Source organism: Maniola jurtina, chromosome 1 (genome assembly GCF_905333055.1).
Source record: "Maniola jurtina chromosome 1, ilManJurt1.1, whole genome shotgun sequence".
Classification (NCBI taxonomy): Eukaryota; Metazoa; Arthropoda; class Insecta; order Lepidoptera; family Nymphalidae; genus Maniola; species Maniola jurtina.
Window position 1 is genome coordinate 16,431,158 of NC_060029.1, and position 24,331 is coordinate 16,455,488.

The 24,331-nt window shown below is 39.6% G+C and overlaps 1 protein-coding gene across 1 annotated transcript in view; it reads right to left on the reverse strand.

The window, feature by feature from the left end:
• Positions 1–24,331, reverse strand: part of LOC123864535 (laminin subunit alpha-1) — a 79,002-nt gene that overhangs the window by 13,525 nt on the left and 41,146 nt on the right. Inside the window, exons 3-14 of the mRNA XM_045905037.1 lie at positions 9,539–9,645; positions 6,245–6,416; positions 5,333–5,494; positions 4,775–4,959; positions 4,032–4,235; positions 3,078–3,326; positions 2,767–2,972; positions 2,266–2,527; positions 1,703–1,868; positions 1,340–1,546; positions 673–1,181; positions 271–507 (exon numbers count right to left, since the gene is read on the reverse strand). Of these exons, the coding sequence (XP_045760993.1) occupies positions 271–507; positions 673–1,181; positions 1,340–1,546; positions 1,703–1,868; positions 2,266–2,527; positions 2,767–2,972; positions 3,078–3,326; positions 4,032–4,235; positions 4,775–4,959; positions 5,333–5,494; positions 6,245–6,416; positions 9,539–9,645 (2,666 nt within the window). The remainder of the gene's footprint in view (positions 1–270; positions 508–672; positions 1,182–1,339; positions 1,547–1,702; positions 1,869–2,265; positions 2,528–2,766; positions 2,973–3,077; positions 3,327–4,031; positions 4,236–4,774; positions 4,960–5,332; positions 5,495–6,244; positions 6,417–9,538; positions 9,646–24,331) is intronic.

A 24,331-nucleotide genomic window follows, 5' to 3' on the forward strand; every position in this document is an offset into this window, starting at 1 on the left:
ATAAATTACATTTTAAAAGCCAAGTAAAGGAGTATTTAATTTGCCATATTTATCGATAATTTCATGAGATCTTACAATGGACATGAAATCTATTTTCCACATACGTGATGTGAGCTGATTCAACCTAGTAATGTAAAAGTTATAGTATTTGAAAAATTAAGAAAAACTTCTAAAATATTTAATGTTTGAGAAATATTATGAATCTCTACATATTTTCACGTTTGAAAATATGAATCTCTAAAATATTGAAGTCCGAGAAATATTTTATACCTCTAAAATAAGTCGACACCGCAGTCCTATATCTTTGACGATAGCCAATTTTGGTACAACACGTCTCTTCAACTCAACCACCACATCACTCGCATTCCACACAGTTTGAGCAAGCTTAGGAATATCTTCCGCCTTCATCTCCCACTCTTCAAGTCGTGACTGCAGCTGGTGGATCCGCTTTAGCTCATCATCTACACGATAATTGAATTCTTGGATTGACGTCGATTGCATGTTTGCCTGAAACGAAAGTCTTTAAAAATTGAGTTTGGAATCATCATTACGTCAATCAAATCGTCACTATAAGCTTTTCTGGCAGAAGTTATGCCACTTTACAGTAGTCTAGTATGGGTTAGCGAATTAATATCCCATTTGTTCGAAATACAGAATCTTTAAGAAACTTACCAAATCTGATACATCTGTGGCTCCAGCAATAGCGTCAAACAAACTCAGTTGTTTTATAGATTTTAGTAAATGACGTGCTTCCTTCAAGGCTCTGTGTGCGTTTAAATGTTTTTCCCCTCTTGCAAAATCATCTAACACTGCTACCTGTTCGCCTATTATGCCTCTCTGTTTTAATACTTCTTCCAAACCGCTCATACTTTCTAAACTCAGGGAGTAAGCCTCTTTTTCTCTTCTAGATGCTTCCGTTTTTATTTTATTTGCTATTGTAAATAGTTCATGTTCTGATGCTTCCAATTTATCTACGGCTGTTTCTAAATATCTGGATTTTTCTACAATTCGCTTTACAGGTTGAAGTGAGGTTTGCAGTACAGAGGCGTTGTGGGCGAATTCACGTAAAGCTGAATAGGGTTGGGGTATCCTGCTCAGCTCTGTTGGATCTGCCTGTGATCGTAGGTCTCTGGTCAGGCCCTCAATTGAGTCTAATAGTGTTTGTGTGCAATTATCGCAAGCTGCAAATAAATAAGTAAAACTGAGTAAGCTCAAGCTTGAGTATTCAAGTAACGTCCTTACACCACATTATTTAAATTTTATGGGATGAACGTGATAGCGATCACCAAAACCATGTCCAGCTGTGGACGCAGTTGACGCTGATTGATTGATGACTCACGTTTACATCCATCCTCGTCCAGATAGTGTCGTGTCATGGCACACAGTTGACACTTGTCCCCAGTCGCGAAGGGCCTGCAGCGACACCGAGCGTGCGCATCACAGCGTGACGACACGGCGCCGCGTGGATCACACTCACACGGCACACACTCGTCGCCGTGTGGTCGGAAGCCACTCGCACATGACCCGCAGATCGGGCCGGTGTAACCTGGTAACATTAGGTCTGTGTGATCATACTTGTCACTTCTATATGATTCACGTGAAATAACTCGTCACCTCTCTGTGACTCATGTAGAATAATTGAGGATGTTCAACACTAAATAAATGAAGGTGTCCCATTCCAGTCTGGTACAAAAGTCCTTACCAATCTTGCAGTAACACCGTAGCCGGCCGTGCGCCACCGCGCACGAGGTAGCGTGCGGCCGGTCACGTGCCGGGCACGGGCACGGCTCGCAGCCCAGCTCAGGAGTGCCGTAGTACCCCTCCGCGCAGCGCTCACACTTCGCGCCCCCAGTGTTGTGCGTGCAGTTCTATGAACAAAACCATCAACATCATCATGATCAACCAATCGCTGATCCACTGACCTTCTTTGACCTTCGACTGAGCACGTGTCCTATTTAGTGATATGATATATTGAGGTGATAAAATTGGCATTCAGAAGTTATTGTGGTAGTCATTATAACTAACTTGTGTTGGTTCCAGCCTTCCAGGATATACAACTTAGGTCTGTTTTAGTTGTTTAAATGGAAAACTTAGTTACAAGTTATTTTTAACTATAGAAATAAACTTAAACTGGAACTTGAGCCTGCTGTCTGAATGAACCGGCAAAAACCATATTTTGATATTGACGCAGTGATTTATTGACCTACGCAGTTTGTGTGTGGTTATTGTGTGCAAATGTTCAGAAAAATAGATCACCCAACTCACCAAACAATGCCCAGTCCGTGGATGACACTCAGTAGCTCGATTATTACACTCGCAAGGCCTCGCAGTTCCCTCAACGTTGATGACAATAGTTCCAGCGATGTGATGCAGCTGTGGGGGAGACGGCGGCATCCAGAAACCAGCGGCAGGACGGTGGCAAGACGCTGCGTCATACCCTCGAGGACACAAGCAACGCTCCACACCAGGAGCCGGGGCTCCACGAGTGAGGCCGGCTATTGCTGTCTCCAGTGACACGTTCAATAATCTGGAGGATTGAGGGAAATAGAAGATAGAATTAAAACAAATGATTGATGAGACAAATCGTCAGAAGAATAGCTCTAGCTTCTTTTCGACTAGAATAATTATCTGGTCAAGCATTTTAAAAGAACTTATTTGGCTACAGAAATTTGGCCTACAGTACTAGGCTACATTTTTTATGAAGTAATTTGACTTCATTTAGTGTTTACTGAAAAAATTGAAGGCTCCATAAAACATATTACTCACAGCACATGTAAAGGTTCTATACTGAGGGGTGCTCGGGTACTCAGTCGTAACAGTAGCCGCTGAATATCCAGCAGCCCCAGCATCAGTGCAGACCTGGACGCCACTACTGGCCCTCTTGTTCGACCTCGATCCCCAGGTCTTGGACGAACTTCCCATAGTGACTCGTGTAGGTAGACGGCGTGTGATCCGTTGACCGCTGGTACACGCTGTCAAAAATAATAAGTTAGATGACTTTTATATAGCATAATAAGAACTCAAAGAATTCATAAAATTTTCCAAATACCACGCTATAAAAATAGAAGATCGTTTACCTCATAGTAGTCCAATACGATGTTGTTCCCATAAATGCTGACAAGTGGGAACCTCATCAGTACATGCTGAGGCAGGCCTTCTCCGCCTTCCTCTTCCACCTGGAACCGCAAGGCTCCTCCGTACGACAGTACATGGTCACCCAGGAACAGCTCGCCAAGTTCCGCGTACACCGGAGCGGGAGGCCAGGGAAGGGGTATCGTGGCCTCGTGCAGACTGGTGCGGACTGCGAACGGTGAATCTATGTCCATCTAAAAAGGTATAACTGGATACAGTTTTTTAAATATAGATCATATTACGAGTATGGTTTTGTATTTATTTATAGACGAGCGCTTTACTGCAATCAGACCTACAATAATTGGCAGGTAATGATGCAGCTTATCGAGCGCATTTGTTTAGAATATGCATATTCATTTTTGACTTGACGGTCCCCAGATGATAGGTTATATTTTAAGTTTTGCCACTGCATAACAACTCTAATACATTGACTTATGTTTGCATGACATCGGGATGAATATGTGGACTCGGGGTTTCCTTCTCTGCTTCAATATAATAATATAATTTATCAACAACCTATATTTTGGATAGTTTAGTTATTTTGATAACCAAACTACACACGCATTTGTTTAAAACAGAAACCACCACAGGTGCCAAGGATTCTTAGCTTCATAAACCATTGGTTTATACTAATAATACTATACTTTATGGGATACTAATTGAGTACCAAGAAAGCGGTTTATTTTCTGTTTGAGTCATAAAACTCCTACAATAAAATGAAATGTTCCCTGGTAAATAGGGGGATACAGAAATTATTTTCAACGAAACAGCACAAAAACCTTTTGCACTTTTTGCTAAATGCTTTTGTGTACTAAAACCAGAATGCAAAAGGCAAATCCACAGCAGTTCCACAAAGAAATAACCAAGAAAGACAAAATCTTCTCTCTCTGTTCTCTTACCGTAGCGGTATTAACCATGTCTCCTCTTAATAGCTTGAGATGTAACGGGGTAGCGGCATGCAACTCCGCTCGCGCCACTTCAGCTTGCGTGCACTTGGCGCTTCGACCGAAGCAGAAGCATGCCGTGCAGCCCACTGGGTTGGTATCTGACAGGCCGAATGTCCCGTCTAGGCACGTGTCACATTTCTCACCTACTACATTTTCCTGAAAAAAAGAGCATTAAGAAAATTATTAAATGTGAAGAATTTCCCTAGGTGGAAAGACAACATTAAACAAGCTGCTGGGAGCCAATGGATTCAAGTAGCGCAAGAGCGTGGAGCGTGGAAATCCCTACAAGAAACCTGTGTCTAGCAATGTACATCTACTGGTTTACAATGATAATGATGACGATTATTTTTAAACTTTGATTGTCGTAGTTACTAGCTAGCCTGTAAGGGCAGATTTTCAGACTTCAAATTCCTTTGAGAACATCATGGACCACTCTCAGGCATGCAATTTTTCTCGTGACGTTTGTCTCCACCGTTAAAACATATGACATAAGATATTTAATTGCTTAAACACAGATAACTCCGAAAAGTTAGAGGTTTGTGCTCAAAGTCCTGCTCGCAGCTACCTTGTGCCAGCAATGCCACAGCTGCACGGTCTACACGGAGCACTCGCGCCCTATCCGCCCAGCTCGGCACTGGCACTGCCTGGAAATCGTGTTACAATACAACTGTCTGGAGGATTAAAGTTTGTCTCACCTTACAAGGACACTGCCCTCTCTGATCACACGCGCACAAATCCTGCCCACAGCCTCTTGTGCCAGCGACGTCACAGCTGCACGGTCGACATCGTGGCCCGAAGTGTCCCACGGCACACCTCGAGCACTCGCGCCCCATCCACCCAGCTCGGCACTGGCACTGCCCGGAGATTGCGTCACAACTGTCTGGAGGAATATAAGTTTGATGACTGACATTGAAAAAATTGGACTCCTAATTTCTCGTGGACTCTTCTGCTCCCTTGTAAAATTACTCAAAGACGCCTGGTCCGATTTAGAATTTTTTCTTGTTTGAAAGGGTATACTTTGCAGGTGGCCCCATATAAATTTGGTGAAAATCTGATGAATTACTTCGGAGATGGAGAACAGAACTCCTCAATGGATAAGAGTAAATTGCTCGCGATCAGTGTAATAGCTTAGTAAACAGTAGGCTTTTAACGAGGCATAGCATATTTTAGTACAGTGTACATTATTTTACTTTTTAGTCTTTTGGTTTTTTTTTTATAAAATAAAACTTATGCCTGTTCTGGTAGTCGCTCACCTGCCATGGCGCCAGGGCCGCACGCGCAGGGCCGGCAGCCGGCCGCACGGCCCCAGTACCCGGGGGCGCAGTGCTGGCAGCCGGGACCGCGGGTCCGAGCGGGGCACACGCAGCGTCCCGTTATCGGCGAGCAAACCCGCCCGTCCGTGCACGTGGGACATGCTGCAAAAATACATCGACGACCTTAGGTATCTCAATGTTTGAACTATCGTGATTTCCATTATGTCCCTATGAAAAAGGACCCCGGATATTTCCAAAACTAGTCGGGCTTACGTCTACTAAATACGTCAGTATAGCCGTTACATTCTGTACCTTAGATATTATTCTATTGCATTTGGGTACCATGTTTTCGACCTTTTAAAATAGTATAGAGCTAAATCTACTCTAGAAATGCCGATATGTCATATTTTATGTAATTTTCTTGATATAGATTAGTTAGAGGAGGAAGAACTAAAATCACCGCGGACCCATGGGGTTCCTGAACGGGGTCAAGAATACCGAGACGTCCCAAGCATCGGCACAACAGTGAGTGACGGTCACATTCGTTACTTACTGGCCTAAATTATCTAGGCAACAAACCTAGAAACCTCAAAACCTGTCAAATGCAGTGCCTCCTTCAAGCTGTTCGACACTGGCAAAGCGCATTGTGGTGATTTAGCGTTACGAAGAGATGAGGAATCACTATCACTACCCATAATATAAATGCGAAAGTTTGTATGTTTGTTAGTTTATTGGTTCGTATGTTTATCCTTTAATCACGTCACAACGGAGAAACAGATTGACGGGATTTTTTGCATGGTTATAGGTAAAGACCTGAAAAATAACATAGGTTACAATCCCGGAAAATCAAAGAGTTCCCACAGGATTTTTAAGAAACTAAATCACGGATATCAGCTAGTCTTAAATACTCACATAAGCATCCCGTTGGGCCAAACCCGTAGTACCCGGGTAGACAGCGGTCGCACCTCGGACCGCCCACCCCCACGGCGCAGGCGCACAGGCCCGTGACAGGGTCGCAAGCGGATGCGCCCGCGCCGCACTCGCACCGCCGACACCCGCCCTGCTCGAGACCCCAGTAGCCTTCCTGGGGAATAAATTTGGTTTATAAGTGTGGTTTGATTTTGTCAGTGTGCGCAACCGGTTAAAGATAATCAAGAAATTCATGATAAGAATAACTTAATAATTGTGAACTTTTAAAAATAAGTACAGGATTTAAAAAAAATCATAGTTTTTTTTCCAGTAGTAATGATCAATACCAATGTTATGACGGGGCGTCTCGGCGGCAGAGAAACAAACACGAAGTCAGATGAACACCCCGTTTATTTATTGTCTTGTTACACAGTCAAGTTGGATACTTGGATTATACCGAGCGCGGAACCCTAGTGAAGGGTTTAGAGAGCCGGAGTCTCTTCTTCAATCTTTTCCGAGGTCTAACCGGCAGGCAAAAACCGGGTCCGAAGTTAGAGCGGATAGGACTGAAGAATTGAGAATCAGGTGATAACCTGTCTTCGTTTTTGCTAGCGTTCTGGTTGCACCCTGTATGTTTGTATGTTTATGTAAAAAATATTTGCCGATTGGCTGGCATAGTAAATGAGGTGCCTAATTGGGCACATTGAGTTGGTCGGTCTAATCATGCCAATCGATGTTCAAATCAACGTCAACCCGATGCCAACCAATCACATCACTGTCGGGCCGACTGCTTGCGTCGAAGGATATTTAACTACCTAAAGGTCTTCTGTCTTGCGCAACCGGTTAAAGATAAACGAGGAATACATGGTTAGAATAACTTAATAAGCTTGAATATACTTTAAAGTAAAAACTCAAAATTAAACCATTAACATTTTAAGCTTTAAAGGCGTCTGGTAGGGGGTTGCCACGACATGCCACAAGTGTCTGGCAATGCTGCCCCCCCCCCTTTTTAAATTAAATTTAAAAAAATAGTTTTTTTTATTCCAATGATGTTGGGCCATTATATACAACTACTTATACCAAATTTTATGCCCATAGCTTTCATAGTTACCTACTGAAATAATTGACTGTTACAGACGGACGCGACGGGCGGACGGACGGAGAAAGATGCATCATAAGGGTTCCATTTTTAACATTTTAGTACGGATTCCTAAAAATATACTAACAATAAACCAAAAATATCCAAATAATTCTTAAGGCCGTAAACTATTTAAATTGCTCGAAACTTTGCCGCAAATACATGAACAAAGAGAATTAGAAATTGAATATAATTAAGTCGTGACCGACTAACTGTAATGGGTGCCATTAGGAGCTGTTCTGTGCTCGGTTCTCCGGTGGTCGTGTGAAGGGGCCCTAATTCCGGTAATTGGCGAGGCAGAATTACCCGCTGCTTATTCAATTAAATGCCATTCGGTGAGAGGGATTTGTAACTACATCCGACGCATAAGATTTAGCTCCCTATCCATAGATAGCAAAAATGTGTCTGTTTGTCTGCGACTTTGTCTCGACGTAACCTCTTAACTGAGATAATTAGGCACGGGTACATTTCGCATTCTGGAGGAGGACAGTAAAAAATTAGAATTACGTTACTTCTTGTCAAAATGTCATAGAATATTGTATCACTGGGAAATTACTACCTCGTACCTAACTAGGTCTCTTTCAAGAAAAATAATCCAGTAATCTGGTGGCCAAAGATAGATAAAGATAAATAAAGATAGATAGAGGTAAATAGAATATAATGAAGGAAGCTTTTACATACTCGTAGAAGTTAAAATTGGCCGAATCGTTTCATGAAAAAAAAACTTTAACTCGACTTGACGGGGTGAATAGTGGAATTTTACCTATTTTATAATATAACACTTCACTCTACTTTTGTCATGTTTTTTCCCTCGGAAAACAAAGAGTTCCCAGCCCGGCTAGCATGGGCAGTAGATAAAAATTATATCCTCCGATTATATCCACTGATGTCATAGAATACAGTGGATATAATCGGGGGATATAATTTTTGTCTACTGCCCATGCTAGCCGGGCAGGGGATTTTTAGAAACATAAGTTGAATCAGAAAAAAAAACAAAAATCATGACTTTCATTTCGTCTATGTTCATCTCAAGACCTGCTTGTCTGGAAGAACAGCTAAGCTAGATCGGCTCTGTGAACTTATGAACTGTATTTCAGCTCGCTACTTTCAGAATCTGTTCGAGTGCAAAAATTTTCAGCCAACATATTATATTCTATCGTATATTCGTATCGCTAAATTGTAGGTATGTAGGCACGGTTTCGCGTGTAGTGTAAAGTGGCTCTAATGCCAATGATTGGCGCGGCGTGGCATTGCCCGCTGCTTATTCAATTAAATGCCATTCGGTCAGAAGTGAGCTGTGATTTGTGCGCGTGGGCCGCAATTTGTTGTGAACGATTTGCAGCTTTAACTTAGCAATGACTGATGCGTAGGGTATAATGTTTTATCTATCAAGTATAAAATTGTTTACCTGTCTGTCTGTTCGTTGCCTACGCATTCGTGCATCGTTCATCTGATTGAGTTGAAACTTCGCATAGTCATTAGCGTCGATTCTGATGCACCTAAGTATTTCTCTAAAGTCTAAACTAGATTCAGAGTATCTGCATCTTTTTCTTTTTAGTATTTTAATTACGAAGTTGCATTCGATTTTCGATTCATTCGTCCCAGATTCACGCGCTAAGTAAAAATTGGACAATCAAACACAATCAATTGCTTTTGCATTGTTAACTATCGAAAACAATCGATTGGTTTTCGATTATTCAATTGTTATTCGAATGAATCGCCCATCGCTAATCTCAATGGAGACTAGACTATGAAGGTCTATAAATATAATGAGTATTTTTATAAATGAGGAGCTGTCACTTGCGTTGCCACCCGCAACCATTGACGAATAGTTGTCAGTTGCACGCGGGTGCAACTCTGTTCGTATATGGGTGCACCGGGGTGGGGTCAACTGCGGAAATGCAACGTGCGGATGTCGCACACGTTGCCCTTTGCACCATGGCATAATATTGTATATCAAATCTTTGAAAAGAGCAACCGCCGAGTTTCTTGCTGGTTCTTCTAGGTAGGAAAGGCATTCCGAACCAGTGGTAGATGCTTTTGACGATTCAAAAGAACTTGTAAATGTCTAATTGAATAAAAATATTTTGAATTTGAATTTGCACCCATTGACGAACAGTTATCAGTTGCACCCTTAGTTCAACAGGTAGTGTAGTTACCTCGCAGGTGTCACAAGCTCGGCCAGTGACGTGGGGTCTACAGCGGCACTGCCCCGAGCGGATGTCGCACGCGTTGCCTTCCGCACCCATTGATGAACAGTTGCACCCTGCAACAAAGAAATAACATATCAACACGCGTTGTTTATTTAATTGAAATCCTCCACTTGTTTGTACCTGCGTAGCAAATTAACAAAACACAAACAGCAAATCGTTAGAACCTCGTGGTTACAACCTCCGGCTCTTAATCAGAAGTCATGGGTTCGATCCCGGGCACGCACCTCTAACTTTTACGTTATGTGCGTTTTAAGCAATTAAATACCACTTGCTTTAACGGTGGAGGAAAACCTCGTGAGGAAACCTGCATGCCTTAAAGTTCTCGATGTACTCAAAGGTGTGTGAAGTCTGCCAATCCGCATTGGGCCAGTGTGGCAGATTATGGCCTAAACCCTTCTCACTCTGAGAAGAGACCCGTTCTCAGTAGTGGGCCGGCAATGGGTTGATCATGTCAAACAGAAAATCAGGACAAGGGTGTAGTGATTTAAACAATCTATTACGCACTTTGCCAGTTAACTCAGTCGCAGGCACGCACCGAACTACACTAATGGAGTAAGAGCCAGCGCGTACCAGACCTTTGTTATTTTATAAAAGCTGAAAGTTTCTCTGCGTATCGTCCCCAACCCGGGGAGGGACGATCAGCGACTATGATCACGGTGGCTTTTGGAGATAACAGGTAGGTATTATATTTAAAGGTGTGAAAAAACTTACGTCATATTATAAAATCGAGTTTTTTTTCTATTTTCTTCGAAATAGTATTAGAATTTATGTCATGCATTGCCAGACACTTAGTATCGTGGCAATCCCCTGCCAGACGCTCTCAACGCGAACTTTTAAACTAAGAGCGTCTGGCAGGTGGTTAACACGGCACTAAGTCTGAGATCTATAGAGCGCAATTTGACTATGCTCAGACTTAAGTCACTGTTAAAACGAGACAGCGTTATACCGCTGGCATAAATCTGTCTCGTTTTAACTGAAGCTTAAGTCAAGCAAAAGTCAAAGTGTGCTCTGTAGATTTTAACCTAAGTGTCTATCCTATTCCTTCCTGTGCGTTGCTAAGGACAATACGCAGAGAAACTTTCAGCTTTTATAAAATAACGAAGGTCTGGCACGCGCTGGCTCTCTCTCTAAACTACAGGAATGTAGATTTTAATTAATGGTATCGAAGTAACACAAAACGGCAAGCCTGCCGGTTACCACAGTCATCACTTTATCACCGCAGATACCAGTAACCGCTTACAAGCAGTTAATCTTGTCGTTAATGCACCCAGCGGGCTGACCGACGTTTGTTCAAAGATTAGATACTATCTGCGTTTCAGATGTATTTGGATTGCTACAGATTAATCCGTATAATCTCAGTCTAAAGCTATTAAAGCATAACAGTTATAGGCACTCTATCAACGGAGACAAGTTAATAGAAATCTCTCTTTCACGTGATCCCACACAAACGACAGAGAAAAAAAATCAGTGGTCCTTAACCATTTTAAGTGACCAACTAATCAAAAAACGAACCTATGTTTCCGTACTAACTTGTTTCTGTGAATAGAGTATAGTCAAAGTAAACTCTATAGATGCCAGCCCGGCTAGCATGGGCAGTAGATAAAAATTATAACCCCCGATTATATCCACTGATGTCATAGAAATCAGTAGATATAATCGGGGGATATAATTTTTATCTACTGCCCATGCTAGCCGGGCAGTTTAGTCTCGAGGTCGCCAAGAAAGCCAAGACGTCTAGCGAAGGCCTGAGAACCAATAGAATCAAAAAAATCGGATGCTTTTGAGCGGCCAAAATGAAGACAATTCAATTCAATTCAAATTATTATTTTATTCAAGTAAACTTTTACAATTAGTGCTTTCGAACCGTCAAAATAATCTAATAATTCCGACATTCCGGAATATTAATTTTTTATCGGGATAAAAACTACCTTAATGTTAACCCAATGTAGTTTTATCATGATGCGTACAAACAGACAGAAAAAAAAACCAAAAAAATAATTGTTCTAGGGTTCTACATCGATGTTTCCTCTGTTTGATTCAAATTTTCAAAATAAAAATCGTGCAGTTACAGTTTTATTATACCTAAGTAGATACATAAAAGATAAGGAAACTATTCAATTGACTAACATTTTCATTTTGAGGTCCAAGCTTTAAACCTTAAAATGTAACCAGCCTCATTAGCTACCTTACAATGTAAACAGAAATGGGTGTTCATTACAAAATGCATTAAAGATAATAAGATCGTTTCGCAAAGGCCGGCCGACCTGAGCGAACGCCAGACACCATCGTGTTTTCATAATTAACTATCTTAGTTATAATGGTTACCCAGCAAAGTCAACATAAACTACGTAAAAGATAACTAAATATTGTATTAATTAATGGTTTTAGAGCAAAAGATAAAACAGAGTAAACATAGTTTGCTTAGAATCCTTGCATGTTAACTTAAAATTACATTGAATTTGTAATAATATTCCCCTTCGCAGTAGGTGTAGCTAACTAAGTATTAATTATTGAGTCGGTTTTGGCTACGCGGGTATTGGTGCACGCATTGAAAATATTCTTTCTACTGGACAAAACGTCTGATTTTGGTTTCGCCAGCCATCTTTAGCTGAATTTGTAAAAAATACGCTTTATTTACCCCGTATTTTATTTTCGCAATTAGGGGTTTCTAAATAATATCATACCCTGAAATACTGGGTAACTCATAAAATACGGGGCATGTGGCAATCCTACTTGGACGGACCACTACCACGGTGCCAAAGAGGCTGTAAACGAAATGTAATACGTTTAACCTTCTCGACACCTGAGTTCACCGAGTTTGTTATTTCCATTGTTTTATTGAACCAGGCGGCTGTTTCATTGTTATAACAAAATACACGTATTAAATTTCCTTTCACGCCAGTTCAGCGATATATTTTATTAGCTCTTTAGCAGCAGCGCGTGGAAAATTTTCCCTCGGGAACTTAAACAAATTCAGTGCCTCCAGTAAAAAGGGAACAACTCAGACACTTTTCAGGAGAGTCAAAAACAGAACTTTTTAATGATTTAAAGTATTTCACTGTTGAACTCATAACATTTTTTGAATGAAGCTAGTAAGTACTTATCTATTTATAGTTTCCGTAGAAATAACTATAGTTTAAGAGCGGTTACGCATTCATCCTATCTGATTCAGTGAAAATGCGAATATAATAAAAACTCGGACCGAAGTCGGATCTCTGATCCAAATCTTAGCTATACAGTGGACATCTTAGACATATCTACGACATACCTATGTCCAATTTGAATCCGAGGCACACCCGAGATATTCTCACGGATCTCGGAGAGAAGTCGGATGACGGAAGTCGGATCTAGTGCGTAAGCTATCATACAAATATGTAGTTCTATGACTACTTCGGAGCGTATTTTCATTGACTCGAGTCGGATGAGTGTGTAACAGCCCTAAAAGTAACATGGGATTTGTACCTGTTAACTAACTGTGAGACTGGATATTTTAACAGAAATCTTGAAAAGCTCAGACACATTGTGTTTGATTGGTTAGTATTAAAATAAGTAATCGAGCTACGATAGAGCAATGTTTTAGTAAATAAATGGTTAAAATATCAAAACCCAGCAAACAACGCCACGTGAGACGTGTTAACGGACACCCCGGCGCGATAATGTAGACGTCAGACGCTAATTAGCGGTTATCTGGTGCTGCGGACAGACAGCATGACGGATCGCGGCCGCGTTGCAACAGACGGACAATATTTAGCTACGATGGTAACTTATTGGCTCATTGTCAGATGCGATGAAAAGGTTACAACTAACAGCAGAAGAAATTGAAAATAAAGAAAGTGTTCTTCTCTTCTATTTTTAGGGTTCTGTTCCTCAAAGGGAAAAAAGGAACCCTTAAAGGATCACTTCGTTGTCTGTCTGTTCGTCTATCGTATCTGTCAAGAAAACCTATAGGGTACCTAGTTCCCGTTGACCTCGAATTATGATATTTGATAGGTAGGTAGGTCTTATAGCACAAGTAAAAAACACAAGTACAGGAAAAACTTGCATTATTATAACCTTTTTTACTCGGAAAATCAAAAAGTTCCCAGGAGAATTAAAAAAAAACTATATCCATGCGAAAGAAGTAGCGAACATCATCTACATAGTCACTTTAAACTATTTAGGTACATTATTCGTAATTGTATTTCATTATACTGAAAAACCTTGCAAAACAAAGTACAATCATTTAAATCTAGCGTCCATTACAGCTATGACACCCCACCGATGTTTACTGGGAATCAATTTATGAGCCATCAGCTATAATCTCAACATGGACCTTGCAATAGACTAAACATTTGAACTGGGGCAGCGCGTGTAACTGCACACATTTACATTGGATTTGAATAAAAAGCTATTCTGCAGTGTACCTACTTACAATGTTAAACCGTCAGTAATGGCTTGGAAACGATAAGAAATATTCAAGCGAATGAAACTACATAGCTTATGGGTACGTACATACTCAGTGTAGACTCTTACTACTCCTGTACCTACTATTACGTATTCTAAGCTATAAGTAAGGCAGAACACAATTAAAAAACCGGCCAAGTGCGAGTCAGACTCGCGCACTGAGGGTTCCGTACTCGGATATTTATTCCAACATTTTGCACGATAAATCAAAAACTATTATAAGTACATGAAAATAAATAAAAATCTATTTTAGGATGTACTGGTAAAGCCCTTTCATATGATACCCCACTTGGTATAGTTATCTTACTTTAAAAATTGAAACATATTTTAATTTTTTTAATGATATGACCACAAATTCGCGGTTTTCAGATTTATTCCTGTACTTGTGCTATAAGACCTGCCTACCTGCCAAATTTCATGATTCTAGGTCAACGGGAAGGAATATAGGTTTCTCGACAGACACGACGGACGGACGGACGGACGGACAGACAGACAGACAGACACACAACAAAGTGATCCTATAAGGGTGCTGTTTTCCTTTTGAGGTATGGAACCCTAAAAGTACACACATACCCCGATGGAGAAAATAGTAAAATGAAAGTTGTTACGATTCTAGTACCTACCAAGTACCAACATGAAAGATGCATGAAAGTTGCTACACAAAAATAATAATTAAACTAACCAAAAAGTTTCGCACAAGCAATTAGAATCAACTGAGTATTTTAGGATGTTTCCACACTTGTCTATTACTTCATCATTATCGGCCTATATTGATAACAAGCATATCTGTGAAACGCAATGTATGAACTATGAACACTAACCGATTGTTGCAATCGCCGATACCTACTCCTTTGAAGTTGCCAGTGAACCAGGGCATCGGCCGTGTGTGTCCACTAATTTATAGCTATAATGGAAAACTGGACCGCAACTGTTTGTTGGGAACATTTTCGCGATTCCTCGCAGTGACCTGTATTTCACACGTGCGAAAATAATAGGTACACTTACTTATCTACCGTTCATCCCACTTTCTATATCACAAACTACAATATCAAAGTTCTCAAACTTTGGAAGGGTTGAGGTTTGAGGACGATCGATTATAGTTATTGTCACCATGACATTTGGTTTTTGTTTCTACCCCTCAGATTATATTAAAATACAGTACCTAATCTACAAATGCTGTTTTTATAATTTCGTTTGTAATTTGTATCTAGGTGATTGCAATTTCTATTTCCCAATCGTGCGAAATTTTAACGCTAAAATCTAGTAAAATTTACTTATAAGTACTTAAAATATGCTTTACTTTTAGATCAATATCACATAGCAAAAAAGATTATCTTTTAAACTAGTACACATGCTAAAGAACGGGTTTCTACATGGCGTGTGTGCCTTTTCAAACCAAACAAAATGACATCAAAACCAAAATCCTAAAGAAATACATAGCGGATTTTGCATATGCAGCGACGTAGGTAGGTTAGTCTTATGCAACGAATTCCATCAAAATCAAAGTATGTTCTCAAATCAAAGTTACTGGAATGAATAACGATAACTAGTTGTATATTGAAAATAAATTAACTAGTCTGTAAAGTATCCAAAGCGTTTAACGCGTTTAACCGACATTTTGAAAGGTGAGCTATAAATACGCCGAATTTTACGTCCATTTTATTACCTGAGCCCACTTGAACGAGATAAACCGTTCTTTCGCCTTTGATATTATTTCTCAGACATCATGAATACGATTATGCGTGTATGATGATTTTTTAAACGGAATCTCGTGTTTGAATGTTTAAGTAGATACCTACCTAGGTAGGTACTGTTAATTATTTTTGGGCATCTTTTAGGTCAGATCCATATTCAAAATATGGGATTTGTATAAATATAGTCGCCATTGGGGAAAGTTCAGTATTATTGAAATTATATATCACTAATTATAATAATTTCGTCTGGTGGTTTTGGCTGTAACGAGCTACCATCCTATGGGCAAAGCCGTGCCGCTTAGCGATTTAACATTCCGGTACGGATGCCACACAGAAATCGATAAGGGATGTGGGTTTAATAAAACTGGTATACTCCTTCCTAGTTAGCCCACTTTCATCTTAGACTGCATCATCACTTACCACCACGTGAGATCTCAGCTGTATTTTTGTTGGTAGTGCGACTGGCTTCCTCACCACTGTTCTTAGTGAAATAGTGCCCAAAGACTAATGATAAAAGAACCGGAAAAGAATTTTCACGGACCGACACCATAATTCGATGATTATAGATAACATAATCTACCACAACCACAATTTAATTACTATACAGTTAAGTCCGCGGTTATAATGACTTTATTAATAGTGGACTAAATTAACGATTAACAGTGTACAGATTAGATATTAATCGCATAATCTATGAAATGGGGGATATCAAGCGAGAAACTGATAAATAAGATGTTTAATCGAGATTGTAAGAAATTGTATCTATGGCGTTTGATATCACATCTACATCGGGATTGAATTTAGATGTAGTCATTAGAAACTGTGATAGAAATCTAAATTATTTATTCTGTATTTATGATATTATGAATAACTAGCTCATATTTTATCCTCTTAGGACTTGAATTTAGGACGAAGTTCCCTTCCTTAACGTTTACCCTTAAGAAGTTAAGAAAGGGTTTAAGAAAAACCCTTTCTTAACGTCTACGTCAATAATAGCAGCCCGATCCCATCGATGCCCAATCCGTCCAGTAGTTTAAGTTGTGCGTTGATAGATTAGTCAATCAGTCAGTCAGTCAGCTTTTATATTAATTAGATAGGTACGTCATGCTAGCTAATGCACGCAACCTCATCCACGTGAATTTAGGTTCTTAAAATCCTGTGGAAACTTTGTTTTGCAGGATAAAAGTAGCCTATTCTCCAAATCGTTAAAACTCTTGAGTTAAAAGTCCTAGTCTTCAAGTGCATAAAAAATCATAGATTATTTTCAGTTTGTTAATGCTCTGCAATATAGGATTTATGGCATCATTGCTTATAAGCTCATAGCTACATACCATAACACCATAGCGGTCCAATATAAATGGTGGAAAGCTCTGAAACGGATGGTATGGCGATAAGACTCCCATTGAGACCGCCTCGTACAATATTATCGTACATGAGCAAACAGATTAACGATCTATCGAAGCGATCGATAGTCGATAGATGTATTCTATTATTTCTATTGATTTATTGAACAGTGTTAGCTTTGTGATTCAGTGAAATCTTGATTGTGAAATCATTAATATTGAACTTTGCCTATCTTTTAGGCTCGGTTTCCACCTAAGCAGAGTGGAGAGGAGACGCGCTCGTTCGATCAAACAGATTTTTAAAAGATATCCTGATAATTTTTCCACGTTCGATGGTCGACTGAACACTTCTCCTCTCCGCTCCACTTAAGTGGACACCGACGCTTAGTTTCTTACTCTACTTACTTTCTTCTTGATCAACCCTTCGTCGGCCCACTACTGAGCACGATCTCTTCTAAAAAAATGAAAAGTGGATTGGCAGGCTTCACACACCTTTGCGAACATTATGGGGAATGCTCAAGCATGCACGATGTTTTCCTTCACTATTAAAGCAAATATTATGTAATATTCAACTTAAAACGCGCATAACTCCGAAAAGTTAGTCCGGTACAGTCGAATTGAGAACCTCCTCCTTTTTAAAAAACAACTATATTAGGTAAGTAAATTATTTGTAAGGAGAAAATGCAACGTATAATGCAAAGTGCAATTTTTAATAAACATTTTAGAAACTCTAATCGACTCATAGACCAGCTATTAAAGTAGCATGTTGCATAACCTAGCAAAAATTGCATTCACGTTTTTATGCACTTAGTTTAGACTAAGAGGTTGAACAACTTGCTAGCTATATTACAGCAACTAAAAATTGCCATAGATTTCTAGCCCGTTTATGAGCGTCCCTGCACGAATGTAAAGTATGCTATGTCAACGCCTCGGCAAGCGTTGTATTCCTGCTAGGTCACGATTTCTCACTTAGGTACAATTCAGACCTAGCTATAATCCTAACTCAATGCCTAACCTCAGTTTTGCATTACGTTACTACCTGCAAAGCTCTCCCTGCAGGTTATATGTAAATTAAACAATAAAGCCTTCGATACTAAAGAGAAACTGCCAATAGTTATCATAATATTATCCGTAATCCATACTTCCATTTTTATATCCATATCTATGTCCATATATGTATATCCTATTTCATATTATTCCATATTTCCATCCATATCCATATCATCCATATAATAAATTGTATTATAATATTATAAATGCGGAAGTGTGTATGTCTGTCTGACTGCTAGTTTTTACGGCCTAACGGTTTAACCGATTTTGATGAAATTTGGTACAGAGTTAGCTTACATCCCGGGGAAGGACATAGGCTATTTTTTATCCCGCAAAATCAAAGAGTTCCCACGTGATTCCTAAAAACCCATCCGCTTAACCGATTTGTATGTTGGGTACCCGAGGTAGCTTGCGTCCCTGTAATTGACATAGGCATTTTATCCCGGAAACTGGCAGAGGCAACTTTTTCGCAACTTCAACGGGATAATAATTATGGCGTTGGGCATTTGACAACAAAATCCCCCTTTAGTTGTGGATTACTGCAAGTGTGCCTGGCCCATTAAAGGTATAGTGTTATATTGGAGTGTTTCAAAACATTGCAATATAACACTTCTAACTCTGGGCGTGATCCTTAATTGGAAATGTTTGTATTAAGCTCGGATTATTGCAAGGGCTTGTAACCGTAATTTACCGTGTTGTATCGGTAGCTACTTTCACGCTAATTTTAGAACAATAAAAGAGGCCATTGACTTATAGCATGCTTATAGCAGAGTGAACTCTTGCTTTGATCCTGAATCGACAGTAAAACTCAAAATCATTTATTCAAAGTAGTAGGTTGTACGCCTTTTGATGGTAAGAATTGTTAGATTTGTACAAGTGTAAATTAAAAATTTATAACACCCCCGACAAGTGAAGGTTACAGTAACTAGAAAAGAGATGAAAACTTTCAAGCGACTGAACCGATTTTCTTGAATTATAGCCAAGAACACCCTCGATTAAGCCAGCCAAACAAAAAAAAACTAAATTAAATCGGTTCATTAGTTTAGGAGCTACGATGCCACAAACAGATACCCAGATACACACGTCAAACTTATAACACCCCTCTTTTTGGGTCGGAGGTTGAAAATGATACTATAGTGGTGATAAATTAATTATGTAAACTTAAAACTAAAGCTACGAGGGTTGCAAATGCGCCCAGGTTTGAGAAGAGCCCACAACAATCTCAGCTCAACTCAACATCTCAAATATTAGGCTATGGATAACGCACTTTCCGTGAGAAAATCCCCATTATATAACTGAAGAAACATAATTATTTCACCTAATGAAAATGATTTCAAATTAGCATTCATTCCCATCATGGTAAAGACCCATGGATTACGGCTATCCCCACGACATCGTACCAGCAGTATTCAAATTCAAATTATGCTTTATTCTTAGGCTTAACAACCTCTCTCGACCATCAAAGGCTTGTCCGTTGTCCGTTCGTTTAATTTTACATATTATTATAGACTTCTCATCCTTATAGATTCAGACCCAACCATGTTTATACTGTCCATGTTATCTTTGATATTCAGTGGCCTATTTGGTTTGATGATTAATTATATTTAGTTAATATTTAAATACAAAGAATCAAAAGGTTAATTTGCTATAATCCGCTAAAAATGATACAACATGCAGCATGCGACATGCACTACCCGCCCTCCCAACGCTAAGCATGAAGGAAAAGTCATATCTTCTTTGTATATCATGGACTTACTGTTACCGCAAAGTAACGCCTGCTTCTATAGCATATTAATAAATTTTATTGATTACCAAGGCTGTTCTTTTTAAGACTATTTTATGATCTTGAGTGATGATTCTTTGTAAATAGCGTTTAAAAGGGTTTAACTCATCATAGTCATTATCATTTTATCAATCGATGGACGTCCACTGCTGGACATGGGCCTCTTGTAAGGAATTCTACACGCCACGGTCCAACGACGTCTGAATCCAGGGGATCCATGCAGGCTGCGACTCGTTTGATATCTGTATCTGTACACCTAGTGAGGGGTCTACTGCGCTTGCCTTTGCGAGGTCGCCATTCTAGCCCCCACCTTTTGACCCCAACGTCTATTGATTTTTTGAATTATAATGTGTCCTGCCCTGCCCATTGCCACATCAGCTTCGCAACCCGTTGAGCTATGCCGGTTACTCTGGTTCTCCTACGGATCTCCTCATTTCTGGTTTGTACACGTAGAGAAACTACAAGCATGCCTACATGCTTAAAGAAATAATTCATTCAAACATAAGTGGTGTTAGCTATGTTGTCTGTCAATCATTAATAAAAAAGTCTTATCATGTCAACAGTCCATGCCATTGTAAACAATGATCGATTGACGGTAACTAACGGGAGAAATTCCTTCATTCTGTACCATCTCATAAATCCTAACGGATTCCTGTAGCGGCGTTATCACTTATCAAAATATTCCATCAACGTGTTAGTACGAATAAGGCCTTGTCCAGAAGAGGCGAATTCGCCACAAATCGTTTCGCGCGGATCGGCGAGGTAATGGGCGCTAATACATAGCATCCACAAATATCGCGCGAATTTTAATTACGCGCGTAAATTGCCTGCATTACGCTAGACGGCTAGACTCTCGACACGAGCACTCGAGCGTACAACGCGGGTCGTTCAAATCAAATCAATCAGTAATTTACTCAGTAAAATGCCAATACATCTTGGTAGATGCAGATAAATCCTGAAGATAAGCCTTACACAAATGTATTTTACCAAGACTGATCTTTGAATGTTATCTTATATAAAATTTAAATTAAAAACATTTTGCAATTAGTCACTCGAAATCGTTCTTATCGTGCGATTCGAGATGACTCCTTGGTTGCAGCACCCTTTGACCGAGGGTATAAGTATCAATAGCCCCAAATGTTCGGGCGCGTTGCATACTCCTTCTGCAATGAACGCACACATGCAAAACGATTCGCGGCAAACTCGCCCCTTCTGGACAAGGTCTAAGACAATGTAACGAGAAGTTGACAACAAAAACCGACGTACTGGAGGGCTCGTGCGGCGATCTCGACTGCGCATTCCACGCCCTGCGCCTGCGCACGCTCGCATCTCAATAAACGTTATGTGATTACACTAGTAAATATACCGCGCCGATATTGCATGCTCCTGATTGTGAATTACTGCTAGGGATCTACCTACATCAAATTATGATTATGACTGAATTGATTTATGAAGTAGGTAGTGCAAAAGATTTGACTTGATTCTCAATATCTTATTCGGGCCACCTGTTTTGTAGTACATATATCAATAGTAGTTTTGTTGTGTGTTTTATAGTAGAGGCTGATCGAAAAATACTACATAAAACGATACTGAAGTAGGTATACTTTAATGTAGGTACATACCGTTTTAGACAGCATAGAACAGACCCTCTTTGTAATTTACTTAGATATCTTAATCATATTGAAAAAGCACGCGAGAGAATTCCAGAATCTTTAGGTGGAAGAAATGTACTTAACAGACAGACACTTCCGCTTTCAACCCATTACTATCGATGGGATCAAGGTTAATATAATTTATTCACTCCTTAAATTTCACTAAACGTCTTGCTTTATGTTTGCAGGGTAACTTATTTCTATGGGTTGCGGTAAATATCATATCAGCATATTTTATTGCTAGGGCAGAATAATAAAGAGTAAATCGATGTAGGATAACCAGACTCGTGCAATGATGGTATCGGCGGCTCCCGTCTCAATGGACCGGGGTGACTTCACCATCTTACGATACACACCACACTCACACTAGTTGAAGGGGTTTAGATATAATTAATAATTACTTACGTGTTTAGATCCTTTCTGCCATCTCGACCAGTCGCGAATGTGACATGGGCCGACGTGGCATGGCAGCGCCGCAAAGGGTTTTAAATTCTAAAACTCCATACTTCTCCATATTTAATATTATAAATGCGAAAGTGTGTCTATCTGTCTGCTACCTTTTCACAGCCCAACAGTTAAACCGATTCTGACGAAAGGTACAGAGTTAGCTTACATCCCGAGGACGGACATAGGCTACTTTTTATCACGGAAAACCGAACAGTTCCCACGGGATCTTCAAAAACTTGCATCCACGCGGACGAAGTCGTGGGCATCCTCTAGTATTATAATATTTTTACATCTTTAATTTAACGTCACCCCTACTTAGTGCTCAAATATCTAATATTTTTTATTACTATTATTAATATGTAACATTATGTCGATTTAGAATCAAACCGAGAGCTTACTTCTCAGTCCTCACTCACTGTAGTTGACTCTGGCATAGTTCTCAAATTCAACATAACATGGTCACAATCTGTTTCAATCGCTCCAGCTGTACCGGCAGCTGCATCGCATTATTGATCTGAAAGCCCCTGCATTATGTATTAAGTTTTTCCTGCTTGTTTTCATCAATAGAAATGATAGTTTTCTACTGCATTTTCATTGCCGACAATTTATTTCTTGTCGCTCGACAGGAAATGATGATGCACGCCTGTTGGCGAGATTTACGTGGCTTTCTTATGGGCTTCATAAATCGTACCAGTACGTGATTTCAGTTTTTTCAAACTATAAAATTATACCTACTGTTTTATGTTTTATTTTATTAGTTAAGTGAATGCTAACAGGTATACCTAAGTTTCTTTTAATTTGCATCTATCTATCGTCTAGTGACAAAACGCGACGTGACGCGAGTAGGTATTCTCAAAAATGCTATCTGTTTCACGCCACTTCACTGCCTTCTACGTATCGTGCGATAGAGAGAGTTGCAAGTCCAGTAGACATTCGCTTACATTTTATTCTTGAATTATTGTTTCAGCTGATAACGTTTTTACGCCCCAAAAATTTACAAAATTAGACATTCATTGGTCTCATTATATTCAATACACCTTAATCTAGGCTCGTACGTCTTATTTTTTCAGTATATTATGTATAAGTTTAGTTAAATTAAAAATTAAAAAGTACTAGCATAGTTCTCTATTATATCTATAAAATTACTAAAAATATGAAAATTAATGTAGTCCAAATTTACCGGAAAAAAAACGTTATCGTTTTGTGTAAAAATTTACAACTAGACGATCCTCTTAAAAGATAAACAAATTGTAGAATTCTTCTTGAGTGATGAGATCTTCTGGAGTGATGCTTTTCACTGGTATCATAATTTCATTGTTTAAAAGAGTTCCCACGGGATTTTTAAGAACATAAATCCTTGCAGACGAAGTCAAAACGGACATCAGCTTGTATCAAATAATTTTGGCGATAGGTTTTGAGCACGTGGTCTATGGTTTTGAGACTTTAGATGATGAAACTAGTCTTAAAACACCTTTTTCAGAAGATCATTTCAAAGTTGGCGCAAAAAAAATTTCAACGAAGATTGGCAGACGAACACGCAAATATTTTAACGCACCTAACAAAATTGTATCTAAATCACTTTAGCGTAATACATAACTTGTACTAATACCCAGATTACCGCCTGTGGCATTGGCGCGTACACTCAGAGTCGGGGTTATGATAGACATATTTATGAAGACATAATAAGGTTCCGCCCACGGTTTACAAGCCTGCCTCTAATCCTTTCATGGGCGTTTTAGGGCGAGCCAGGAGAAAATCCAAAATGGATTTATAATAATTCCACCTCTTAAAAGGTACAATTTTTATTCAGATGCAAGTTTGCTCTTGAATGCAATCTCAATGCAGATGTGAATTGTGATGGTGCAGTCTAAGATGGAAGCGGGCTAACCTGGAAGGGACATATTATGTCCGTTTTACTAAATCTACTAAGTATCGTACCACAAAGCATCGTCAAGGTTTGCAATACACGAAGCGATTTGCTTCCTTGTTTCTAATTCGAACTGTTACAATATGGAACGCCCCTCCGGCATTTGTTTTACTTTCACTTTTAATAAAGGTACCTTCAAGTCAAGAATGAATAGGTAAGTATCTTGTAACCTGTGGGCAAGCGCTTTTAAGCTGCATCATCACTTGCCAGCAAGTCTGATTACAGCCAATCTACCTACTTGAAAAAAGAAGCCATCTGTATGCGTTGACCCTTAGACATAAAATGAAGGAGTCTGTTAGAATTATTGGTTCCAAATTGGCTGTGAGAATACCCGTGTAACCCTCACCTAACCAAGGCAGGAAGCTGTCGTTTAATTCGGCCTAGGCTAGACGCGTGGGCG